We start from the raw sequence: 12,654 nt of genomic DNA, 5'->3' as shown, positions 1-12,654 counted from the left end.
TGTTACTTTAAGTAGTTTTTTATCTAGCAATAGCTAACTGATACACAAACATAACAATTTGCATTTTCCTACTGCTTGGTAAGTATCTTCCACCTTTGTTGACACATTTAGGCCAAGGAGGATTAAAATCAACAAAGAACGTTTACATGGATGTTATCCTTACTGCTATGAACATTAAACTATTGCTTGAAGATTGAGGCCCAGTAATAAAACAGCAGCTGTTTCTCCAAAAAAATCCTCTGTAACTTTTCAAATGAAATGAGGGCTTTCCTGCCAATCCCGCAGGTCAGGAAGATAAAATTGGGCATGGATCTTTTCCTTGCTGCTACAGAAACTCTTCATCCCTGTCAGGGATGGCAGATCCATTGCTACAACCAAGGGGCCACGCTGAAAGTTCAGAGCTGGTTTCAGAAATGACACAGTCTACTTCATTCTGGATAAGGGCACAGTCTGTCATAACAGGTTATTTTAAAGGTCACCCTAGATTTAATCAAGACATCTTGTTCCTTTAATTTTTTGTCCTCTAAATTTTTCTGTGAAAAGCTGTTGAGTATCTCTGGCCTTTCTATTTTCTCTACCAGACAAAACCTATTACTAAGTGGATGTTAATTAAGCCACAGGGCCAAGACATTGACAATTCAAAATGAAAACTATGACTGCATATGGCGTTGTATTCTGCCCCCAAATGCTGTGCTCTTAAAGGGAGACTCTTGAAATGAAAACTCTTGCACCTATAAATATGAAGAGTGACTTGAGTGCTGTAGAACAAAGTGTATTGGTTAACATACCATCAGCTTTGTTATGTCAGGACAGAAATAAAAATCTAATAGTAAATAGTCAACAGATGTCATAGCACTGGAGAAAATAAATGCATACTCACCTGGATGGGTGCAATTCTTCTCCCTGAAATAAATTTTAAGAATATATGTTTTAGTCTTAATCAAACCCATCCCGAACTCCAAAGCAAACATGTTGAAAGGAGAAACAATGAGCCCTCCTAGTTAAAACATGTTTTACATTTTGGTGGGATCGCGAATTTGAATAACTGGCTCTTTCTCCCCTTTTAAATCAGTGACACCACATTGTCTTTAAATAGTGTGCATTTGCAAGAGGGCCCCCATTGCTATCGGGTACCTGACAGACTATCGGTAAGCCTGGCCTTGGTGCATCCTTTCTTAAAGTGCCTCCAAGGACAGAAGGAAGTGAGCGAGATCATTTTCTTTCTTCCCCAAATTGCTGCCCTCCTTTCACTTAAGAGCCAGTGCTTCCTAAAGAGAATGTGTCCCCTCAGTGTGACTTCCTGTGCTGTCTCCTTTTTAGGATCTACTGGCCCTTGGGGGAAGGAAGCAACTCTGAGATCTATTTTGCTTTGTGGTTCACCAACTGAGAGGCCGAAGGCTTAGAGCTGTGTTACCTGAGGACTAGGGCGTTGTAGGGTGGGGCTGGACAGGAAGTGGCCTTCTTGCCGCAGAAGAGAGGCCTGGGGAAGGGACTCTTCACTGACAGGCTGAAGCTCAGGAGGGAGACACTTGTCAGTGGGCCGGGTTTGGGGCTCCCGTGAGTCAGCTGCGTTCAGGGCCCTTTCAGGTTCAGAGGTCAATCTTGAGTGGAGTCTCAAGGGTGACAGCAAGTACGAAGAATCCTTTGGGCTTCCCAGCAGGTTCTTGGAAAGGTAACGTGGGGAGCCCTCAGGCTCTCTCCAGCTTCCCCAGGTGGGCACCTGCAAGGCATCCTGCTGAGACAGTGAGTGCCAAGTCCCACAGCCACGGGTCCTTAATCTCCTCAAGGTGGGCGAAGTGGAGATGCGGCCTGGGGCTTGCCGGTCAAACTGGAGGAGGCTCCCCTGGTTCTCACAGTGCTGCTTTGGCAGGCTCCTCAGCCGGGGCCGAGGAGAGGCTCCGCAGTCTTTGGGTGGCACCTCTAGATAGAATGACTCTGTTTTCTCCATAAAGCTAAGAGGTTCTACCGTGGGTAGAAGGTTCCAGAAGACGTATGAGTTACTGTTCTCTGGATCACATGGAGGGTGCTCAATTTCTGCATCCAAGTGCCACACATCCTCTAGTAGTTCTTTTCCTTTTCCAGAGGAGAATGTCAAGCAGGTTGTTGCATCTTTAGTGAGGAAGAGCAGACTGTGAAATCTGTAGCAAATGAGGGAGACTGCAGTGAGAAAAAAAGGTCTAAAATTTCAAAAGAAAACTTTTAATTCTTCATAGGAGATAGAGCTCAGTTCGCATCAGCATCCTTTACGTTCAGAAGATAATTAATATATAAGACTCCAGCATTCTCATCTAAACAGCGTATTGAAATCTGTTTACTGTCTACTTAATATTCCTTCTAGGTTCAAACAAAAAAGCCTTTAAAAACTTTGGTCACTTAAGATACTTCCCAGAAACCACATAGCTCCTCTCCTTGTGATTATTCCATTTTAAGAGAATCAAATATACATTAAATCCTCCTATCATCTACATTTATGTGTGAAAGTACATACTTTGGTGCATTCCGGGGATGCAAGAACAAGGAAAACAAGGTTCCTTCCCTCAAGGTTTAAATTACAGAATGAGACAGGCTTTGAAGGTAACTGATGTAAAGTATCTGGCAATGTCTTTTATCTTAGATTCTATCAATCTTTACATTTTGGAAAAATGACTTGCAAGTTTGAAAAGAAAAACCCAGATGTCACCAGGTACCCTACTGTTCATGACTGGAGGTGTTTTTTGCGATCCATGCATGCAGAATTATCTCTTCTTATGCTCAAGAAAAGCTGATCCTTCTATTTCACAACTTGATTCATGGGAGTGGCTTACTGCAGTTTCGTTATTCTGTACTTTCCCACATGAAGAAGGCATGTGTGGGAGAACATTAATCCTTAGACATCCCTTATGGCATGAGAGTTGATGCTTGATGATTTACAGACCAGGCGTGGGACTGTGGGACAGGCGAGAGACCCACCTTCCCTGGCCCCAGAGGGCGTGGAAGGTGGCTTCAGACTGTGCGTGGATTGTTTGTGGATGGAACATTAGTAGTTGACTGTATATTCTAAGATCATCAATAATAGTTTTAGTAAGTTTATCACTCTAAAGCAGAACTCAGCAATCTGAAACCTTTTGGCCACATTTGGATTGCCAAAATGTAAAAATGGCTAATAATTTACTTCTTATAATTTTAATTGCAAGGACAATACTTTTTAGTAGAACTTCTCTAGAGTGTATTATCTGCTTCTTTAACTTGATATAGAGAAGGCTGAAAACCAATAAACCTTTTCCTCATTACCTGGCCTCATTCTGTTGACTATCATTCCAGTACTTTGCCAAAATACAGTGATTACTACTATGTTTACTCTAATTCTGTGGAGAATACAATAATTGTTGCAGGTTTTTACAGCCTCTGAATATTCACTCCCACACCAAATGACCCCACACTGATGTACTCCCTAATTTTTATTCCTTGCTTCTCACTATGCTTTGTGTACTTGCCTATGGCAACCACTCTCTCCTCTTTGTTTCTTTTAATCTGTGTCAGGCATAGAAGTTCAACAACCTTGTGAATAGATAATTAATAGGCTGTTAGATCTATTCCTATCAGTAGAGGAGGAGCTCAGTGTTTTAACATTGTCATGACAATGTTGTGACTTGACATTGATTTTGGGGATTTTGTGATCTCTTATTTTGCTCCCTGACTCTTATCTTGTTTAAGGTCAAATAAGTGCAGGCACAGAGGCTCATGCCTGTAATCCAAGCACTTTGGGAGGTGAAGGTGGGAGGATCACTTGACCCTATAAGTTCAAGACCAGCCTGGGCAACATAGTGAGACCCCCATCTCTATAAAAAGTTTCTTTAAGGGCCAAATGAAACCCACAGGTACTGGATTTTAGACTGGTGAGTTTTTTGAGGAACTACTTAGATGCAAACTAAAGTCAGTTCAACTCTTATTCACAAAAGAAATCTAAAATTCTTAATATTGGGTTTGCTTTATTTTGAGCTGAGGGCTCAAATGTTACAGAACTTCACATGTAGAACTAAAATGCATGAGGTACCTTTTTTTGCAGAGTGGAGGAAAGAAGGCAATACCAGTTTAGGAAACTTACGTTCAGTTAAGGTGAGATTGTATTAGTTTTGGTTTTAGATTGGTAATTCCTGGATGCTGCTCTGAAGGTTGATACTAACATTGCTGAAGAGGCATGCAATGGTCCCTCCTGACCATTGATAAAATAAGGTACATTATTGCTACATGGAGAGGCCAGTTCCTCATCAAATCTACAGGTACTTTGTTACTTTTTTGTTTTCTTTTTAGAGATGGAGTCTGGCTCTGTTGCTCAGGCTGAGTGCAGTGGCATGATGACAGTGTACTGTAACCTCAAACTCCTAGCCTCACAGAATCCTCACGCTGTGCTCCTGAGTAGCTGGGACTATAGATGCTTACCATCATACCCAGCTAATTTCAAATCAATAGGTACTTTCACACATACATACAATCAGGGCCATTCTATTATTTTTCTCCTTTAGAAGACTGTCCAAGTTCTAGGCAGCAACAATGTTAAAGGAATTCAGTATATTTGCATAGGCACTTGCATAATAGTTAGATCAGATTTCTTAGTCTGTGGGTTTCCCCTCTGTCCGTTTGGCCTTTTCCTCTCCTCTTTTGAGGAGTTAGGATACAGCTTTGGGTTTCCTTTGTAGTCATTCGGACACAGAGGTGTAGCTGCTGGTAGAAAGCTATTTATGGCCAATAGGATTAACATTGGTGAGTATTATTTATTAGCCACTGTCTTAAATATAGGAACCAAGGCAATAGTAACTGCTGACATGATGCACTGCAGAAATGGAGAAACTTTAAAAACAGCAGGGCTTTGGGAAGTGATTTGCAGAGAGGCAGGAAGAGCTCAAGCACCAGAGTAAATGGATCTGGTTTCTTTTCCAGTATCACTTCCAACTGGCTGTGTGACCTAGGACAAGCCACTTCTCCTCTGCCAACCTCTGTGCAGCATTTACCAAGAGGTCATCAAAGAACCTCCCTCACAGGCCTGTTGTAGAAATTAAATGAGATAATGGCCAAGGCTCCTGGGAAGCTTTCCCAAAATGACTACACCCAGTGGGTCTATAGAATCAAAAGTTAACAGTCAATCCATTCATGCTAACTCTTCTCCTTTATGTTTAAAAGAGGTAATTAATACATGGTCATCATAAAGAAAATTCACCAGCCTTTGACTTTCCAAGCTTTGAGAATCCAGCAAACACCCACCCACACTGCTGGGGAAGCCATCTCACTGTACTAGAAATGAAACCATTGTAGGTTAATGATTCACTAATTCTAATGAGACCTGGGAAGGTCAGCAAAACAAGCTAACCTGATAGCAACAGGACAAAAGGAAAGTGCAAGAGAGAAACCCAGAAAGCAGCTGAATGTTGCCGTTAATACCTGTGAGACGGTCTGTCCCAACTGCACCCAGGTGGGTCCTGAGGATCCTCAGAGCCTGAAGAACCAGAGTGAGTTGCCGGAGGAGGGCTCAGAGCAACCAGTTCCACACCTGTAACAATGCGCCCTCCCGGCTGAGTGAAAGCAAGCTTGCTACCAGCTGTAATGAGGAACTGGTCTCTCCCCTCCTTAGAGACATTTCCAGTTATTTGTTTATGAAAAAGCCTAAAGGGAAGCCAGTTCAGAATCTAAGGCAGCCTAAGAACAAGTCAGGTAAACAATGGCTGATCAAATACAGAAATGATGCAAATGTAGCTTTTTACTTCCTCTTGGGGCGTTCAATAAATCATCACTCATAGTTTAGTGAAGCAGTTCTGGGTTTCTATTTCATTTATTTTCTCTAAGGTTGTGAGACGCATTCTTTGAGACTCTACTTTCTTCATATCATCAAACATTTTGTGTTGATCTATTTTATTAATGACATGCTTTGATAAGCATTGAATAATAGAGGAAATGATTAGAGCACCAGGGAGCGAATTTGAGAACATTAGTTTTCAAATAATTAAAATGCAAATGGAAGAGCATTTATATCTACCAGTATTCTCATTAGATCAGTACCCCAAAGAATATTTATTTGATGCCTAGATGGAGATAATGCATATGTATGCAGCATTAAACAAAAATGTCTATAGACTTTATCAAAACAAAGTCGAAGTAATTCTAATGAAGTCTAATTCACTGAAGTTTTCATTGCTTGAACTCATTATAGACACTCTCCAACCCCTGAAACTAAATTTTTTTTTTTTTTTTTTTTTGAGACAGGGTCTCACTCTGTCTCTCAGGCTAGAGTGCAGTGGCACGATCTTGGCTCACTGCAACCTCCACTTCCCAGGTTCAAGCAATTATCCCACCTCAGCTTCCTGAGTAGCTGGGATTACAGGTGCACGCCACCAGGGCCTGATTGACTTGTATTTTTAGTCGAGACGAAGTTTCACCATATTGGCCAGGCTGTTCAAATCCTGACCTCACGTGATCCACCCACCTCGGCCTCCCAAAGTGCTGGGATTACAGGTGTGAACCACTGTGCCCAGCCAGAAGTCTGTGTTTAACAAGACTTCCAGGTGATTATTACATGGGTTAAAATTTGAGAACCACTGCAATTAGGGGAAAAAAAGGTCTAACTTATAGATGTTGGCCTTATGATAACCTTTATGTTAATCTTTAATTCTTTCATATTGATCTCACTAGAACATCATTTACTTAGAACTTTGAAAAATGACTTGATCTCCTGCCCTCCCCAACATTGCCAACATTACCATAACTCAACCAAAAGTAGGATATCAAAAAATATCTATTTTGCCAGCATGGAGCCTGCATAAACAGTTCTGAGCTCCTGCCTAGGACGTCTAGAAATGAATTGCTTCAATTTCGGAAGGAAAAAAATGAATAAAGTCTTTTAGCTTTTAGTTTGTGGAAGGAAGGTCAGACTTTTATCTACCAATCCCCTCACGCACATGGGATTGTAAAGCTGTCTCTCCTAGGGGATAATGATAATGGAATATTTGATCCCAATGCAAAAACTTCCAACCTCTGGTTGTAACTTCAAGAAGGAAATTAAGAATCTTCTAGAAAGGTCACAAAGGATTATCAGGGAAAAAAATTTGCCACCTCCATCTGATTTGTCAAGGAGATGGCAATAGGGAGGCATTTTGGGTGGGGAAGGGATGCCCTAGAGTCAGCTTTTCCTTCAAGACCCTGGGGCAACCTCACTGTGGCCCTTTCTCAGATGACACATGGAGGTGTTCTCCAATATTGCAGAGGGAACAGCTTGCCTCAGTGTTTTTTGCCTATGTGTAGTTTTATGTTTATGTATGCTTTGCTTCAATAAAAAGTATACCTTAAAAAATGTCTATGCTAAAAGATGACATCCTGGTTTGCTTACTTTCTGGCTTGAATTGGCAAATTCTTAAAAGATATTTTCTTTCTAGTTGTTGAAAAGAGGTATGAGATTTTTTTGAGCTTCCTTTTAGGTTTTGGGGTTACAAAAATTCAGTTGTGCCATATTTACAATGATTAATATAGCTGGGCATGGTGGCTGATGCCTGTAATCCCAGTACTTTGGAAGGCCAAGGCAGGCAGACTGATTGAGCCCAGGAATTAGAGACCAGCCTGGGCAACATGCTGAAACCCTGTCTCCACAAAAAAAATACAAAAATTAGTTGGGTATGGTGGTGGGCACCTATAGTCCCATCTACTTGGGAGGCTGAAGTGGGAGGAAAGCTTGGGCTGAGGTTGCAGTGAGCCATGATCATCCCACTGTACTCCAGTCTGGGTGACAGAGAAAGACCCTGTCTCTCAAAAACAAACCAAAACAAAAAAAGGGTGACTATCAGATGAATATCAATGCATCTCGATAGCTTTCAACACTTCTGAGTTATTTATTCAGGAAAAGTTTCTAGGTAGTACATATTCTGAGCTGTTTCATACACCAAAATGACTTTATTTTGCTATCACATGTGCAGGGCATGGAATTCTTGCATCATGGTCTTTTCCTTTAAAGGTCCATAGACATTTTTTTCATGATTTTCAGTCATTAATAGTTGAAATAGGAGGACAATAGAATATTTGCTCTTTGCTGGGTACCATATTCTTAAATTTTTTAAACTTCTTTGTGAGATTGTGTATGTTCTATTGAAGTGTGAAATTAATTTATATATATATATATTATTTTATTGGAATTAGGTCTTGCTGTATCACCCAGGCTGATCTCAAACTCCTGGACTCAAGTAGTCCTCTTGCCTTAGCCTCCCCAGTAGCTGGGACTACAGGGAATGCAGCTAATTTTTTATTTTTAAATTTTTTTTAAGAGACAGGGTTTTGGTATGTTGTCCAGGCTTAAGTTTTTTCTTTCATATTTGAAGGTAGAGATGTTTACCTAGCATATGTCATGGTGGGTTCTGTTTACCAAATATCTGGTGTGTACTCTGTATTATTTAAAATATTTTTTCTAAATAAGAAATATTTTCTGTGCTATTTGACATTTATCTCTCTTTCACTGATTCTCTTTCTTCATTCACATTCTTCATTCTCTTCACTTCGCTCTTTACTTTCTTCATTCTTTCTTCACTCTTCAGAGTGAAGTTATCGCTTCATTCTGATATTTTATCTTTTCTCTACATTATTTTTGTTGCTTTTACCTTAGGGATAATTTTTTGACACCATTTTCTACTTGGCTATTTTGCTTGTTCCATTTTCTGCATAGTCCAAATTGCCTTTAACTGTTTCCATAATGACTTTAACATCAATTTTACTTTCAAGATAAATAGGAGAATTTCAGCTCAATTTTTTTTTTAGACGGACTTTCACTCTTGTTGCCCAGGTTGGAGTGCAGTGGTGACATCTTGGCTCCCTGCAACCTCCACCTTCTGGGTTCAAGCGATTCTCCTGCCTCAGCTTCCCAAGTAGCTGGGATTACAGGCATGTGCCACCATACCCAGCTGATTTTGTATTTTTAGTAGAGATGGGATTTCACCATGTTGGTCAGACTGGTCTTGAATTCCTGACCTCAGGTGATCCACCCATCTCAGCCTCCCAAAGTGCTGGGATTACAGGTGTGAGCCACTGCTCCTGGCTTTGCATTTCTTTTTTATTGTGAAATGTTTTCATGGTGGCAGACTGTAGGTTCTTGATTCATGTCAAAAATATGGATTATTTAGTGTGTCGTGAACTGAGGCCTATGATTAACTCAGTTATGTGTGGTCTAAAAATTAAAGTCAAAGAATCATGAATTATAATTTCTAACTTTTTCTGTTTTTTGAAATAACTCTGTTTCAAAGAAAGTAGCTCTAGTGAGCCATCTTAGAATTTTTTTGCTTTATTCTTATGACCTGTAAGCTATTTTACTAGGCTCAGTCATTATTCCATTTGCCATTCCTTAGAGAAGGATATCTTTGCTTGCCTGGTGTTGATTTGGGGTTAACAAATGATTTCACTGGGTTCTGACTGCTTGCTCAGCAATTTTGCAGGTTAAGGGGCAGGGACCTAGAGTCACAGCTGCAGCCACAACCAGCGCATAAGCTGGGTGCCATCACACTTATTCAGGAATGAAGGGCTCCCAGCCTGGCCAGTCCTCTGCTTGCTTTCAGACTTGTGACCAGGAGCCACATCTGAGGCCTTCACGGCCACTGTGCATTCCTACAGCTCAAGTGAGAGGACCCAAAGGACTGGGCTTCCCATGAATTCCCTATGCTCTCTTGCCTTCTGAGTCTCGGAACAGTGCCATCTCACCTCTTAGAATTGGAGTTTTAGTAGACATTTGTTAGCAGCCTCCCTGCACCCATGATCCATTCTCCTTTCCAGAGTCATGATTTCCATTTAGGTTCCATGTGTTTTTCCATGCTTATTTTATTCCCAGCTTAAGGGGTGGAACACTAGACCTTGGCTCAGTCAAATTTGCATTTCAACCCCCAGGCTGCAAGGACAGGTTTAGGAGATCAGCATGTGACCCAAGCCAGTCCAATCAGTGTGACTCTCAGAAATTTTGCGGAGAATCCTGGGACAAAGACTCTTTGCTGATGGATGTGGAAGAGGAGACAGCCAGCAATGGGAACTGTTGGCAGACACCTTGAATCTAGGGGGTGGAGGAGCCAGTCTTAGAATATATCTGACACCATGATAGGCAGAGCGGAGTTAGAAAGAACAAAACAAAACTGTGCTTTAGTGACATCCTGAGTAGCCGAATCAGTCTTCCTCAAATGCTAGAAAGAGATTCCTCTACATTTGTTTCCCCAAGTCATTAAATTTCTTTTGTTGTTAATCAATGTGGAGTCATGCTTTCTTTGCTTACATTCAACTGCGTCCTCACAGATAGAGAGGCATCTGTGGGAGTTTATTAGTTCCTCTTCCTCCCTTCCAGAAAGATTGCTTTCAGAAAGAGGGCAGCTTTCAGCGTCTTCTTTTGATCCAGGACCACTCAGACTGTGTCTGTGATTCATTCTCACGCTGCTAATAAAGACATACCTGAGACTGGGTAATTTATGAAGGAAAGAGGTTTAATTGAATCCAGTTCAGCATGGATGGGGAGGCCTCAGGAAACTTACAATCATGGTGGAGGGGAAGCAAACATATCCTTTTTTACATGGTGGCAGCAAGGAGAAGTGCCGAGCCAAAAAGGGAAAAGTCCCTTATAAAACCATCAGATCTCATGAGAACTCACTATCATGAGAACAGCATGAAGATAACAGCTCCCATGATTAAATTACCTTTCATCGAGTCCCTACCACAATACGTGGGGATTATGGGAACTACAATTCAAGATGAGATTTGGGTAGGGACACAGTCAAACCATGTCAGACTGTATCTGAAGAATTAACTCTTCTAGATTTCTAGATTATAGGTTAGCACCAATCCTTGATTTCCAATGGTCATGCAGAAGTGTTTCCAATATGAATTTTTTTTTTTTTTTTTTTTTTTTTTTTTTTTTGAGATGGGGGTCTCGCTCTATCACCCAGGTTGGAGTGCAGTGGCGGGATCTTGGTTCACTGCAAACTCTGCCTCCCTGGTTCACGCCATTCTGCCTCAGCCTCCCGAGTAGCTGGGACTACAGGCACCTGCCACAACGCCCAGCTAATTTTTTAATGTTTTTAGTAGAGACGGGGTTTCACAGTGTTAGCCAGGATGGTCTTGATCTTCTGACCTTGTGATCCCCCCACCTTGGCCTCCCAAAGTGCCAATGTGAATATTTTGATGGTTACTGTATTAGTTTTCTAATGCTGGATAACAAATGACCATACATTTAGTGGCTTAACATACAGCACACATTGATTATCTCAAGTTTTTGTAGGTGAGGCGTCTAGACACAGCTTATCTGAGTTTTTTATTGTGGCCTTGTGAGAAGGCTACAATCAAGGCATTGGCTAGGCTGCATTCCTTTCTGGAACTCAGTGTCCTCTTCCAATCTCATGTGGTTGTTGGAAGAATTCAAGTCCTTGTGGTCGTAGGATTGAGGCTTTCAGTCCACAGAGGCCACCTCCAGTTCCCTGCGATGTGGTCCTCTCCAAAGGCAGTTCAGACCACAACTTGCTTCTTGAAGGCCAGTGGGACATTTTGTCCCTCCAGTCTGGTAAGATGGAGTCTTATAAATATATTGTAATATAATCACAGGAGTAATAGCCCATCACCTTTGCCATACTCTATTGGTTAGAAGTAAATCCCAGGTTCTACCCACCCACACTTGAGGGGAGCGAGTTACTCAAGAGTGTGGCTTGGAGGTAACATTAGGCTGTGTCTGTCACAGCCATTTCAATAGTAATTGAGATTTGTTTTCTAATTAATGTGTAGATAGGCTAAGATATGTCCCAACTTCTAGCACCATACCTTTCTTTTACTCTGTTTTTGATGTCAGACTGGCTTGAAGAATGGCTTTAAGTGTTTCTGAGGGATAGAAGCTAGTGTGGAAAAGTGAAAGTAAACCAAGCAACTGTGCATCAGAGAAACTTAGGAAGAAGGCACAGCTGAGGTTTTGCAATTCCTAAGGCTGCCCCTGGCTCTGCACCAGCCCGTCTGTTTGCCAAGACCCAGCAGAGACACTGTGGGGTTTATTTCTTCTGTTTAATTTTAGTGTGGGCTGCTTTGAATTTTGCTTTGATAATCAACAGGGGCTCACAGTAATGCTTAGACTTATATGAATGAATTTGTTTTGATATTGACTGAACCAGCAGCAAATCGTCTACCTTGGAGAGTGAGGAGATGGGATTTAGGTGTGAAATTCATTTCTGAGTTGTGCCAATGTCCCAAGCGGCTGCTGATTTACCTGGTACATTTCACTCAGCTCAACTCAACCAACTTTTAGTTCTGACATTTCTAAAGTGGTTCCCTTGTCAGAATTCTAGATGTGAAGAAGTTAATAACTGCAAACACAGCCAGCCTTGGAAATGAATTTTAAGAGCCAATGGGGGAAAAATAAGCCTGTGGATTTTATTTTTAAATGTAGCAAAAATAGAACAGATAATTAGGCTGAAAATTATCCTATTGCTGGTTCTTTTTGGTGATTTAGGACCCATTGTGAGACTTCATTCACTTTCCTGTGATTTCTGTCCCTAAGTCATAATTCTAGCGTGGTTACGTCAAAATTATCTCCACAGTAGTCAATTGCAGGGTTACACACAGCGAATTAAGACTTCAGGTGGTGAATAAACAGAAACAGCAGGAATCCTGGAAACCGAGAGCCATAAACCTTCTGTT

General features: G+C 41.3%; 1 protein-coding gene across 2 annotated transcripts; it reads right to left on the bottom strand.

The window, feature by feature from the left end:
* LOC108527227 (uncharacterized protein C12orf74) lies at positions 1 to 5,698 on the bottom strand. 2 transcript variants are annotated; one of them, XM_017868374.1, is made up of 3 exons: positions 5,416 to 5,538; positions 1,415 to 2,138; positions 877 to 903 (listed from the first exon to the last, which is right to left on the bottom strand). In XM_017868374.1, the coding sequence occupies exons 2-3, from the start codon at positions 1,946 to 1,948 to the stop codon at positions 877 to 879; spliced, it is 561 nt and encodes a 186-aa protein (XP_017723863.1). In that variant the 5' UTR covers positions 1,949 to 2,138; positions 5,416 to 5,538. The 2 variants fall into 2 exon arrangements, with proteins under 2 accessions (XP_017723864.1, XP_017723863.1); XM_017868375.1 differs by having other exon boundaries at positions 1 to 2,109; positions 5,416 to 5,698.
* Between the last annotated feature and the right edge of the window lie 6,956 nt (positions 5,699 to 12,654).

This window comes from Rhinopithecus bieti, unplaced genomic scaffold, assembly GCF_001698545.2.
Source record: "Rhinopithecus bieti isolate Rb0 unplaced genomic scaffold, ASM169854v2 scaffold_2453, whole genome shotgun sequence".
Classification (NCBI taxonomy): Eukaryota; Metazoa; Chordata; class Mammalia; order Primates; family Cercopithecidae; genus Rhinopithecus; species Rhinopithecus bieti.
The sequence above is the reverse complement of the archived record's forward strand: the minus strand, read 5'-3'. Positions and strand labels throughout refer to the sequence as shown.

Excerpts from the sequence above, each read along its gene's own strand:
- LOC108527227 (XM_017868374.1), bottom strand. The coding sequence starts at position 1,948 with ATGGAGAAAACAGAGTCATTCTATCTAGAGGTGCCACCCAAAGACTGC. Across the intron at positions 904-1,414 it reads TACAACGCCCTAGTCCTCAG|GGAGAAGAATTGCACCCATC; the intron begins GTAACACAGCTC and ends AATTTATTTCAG.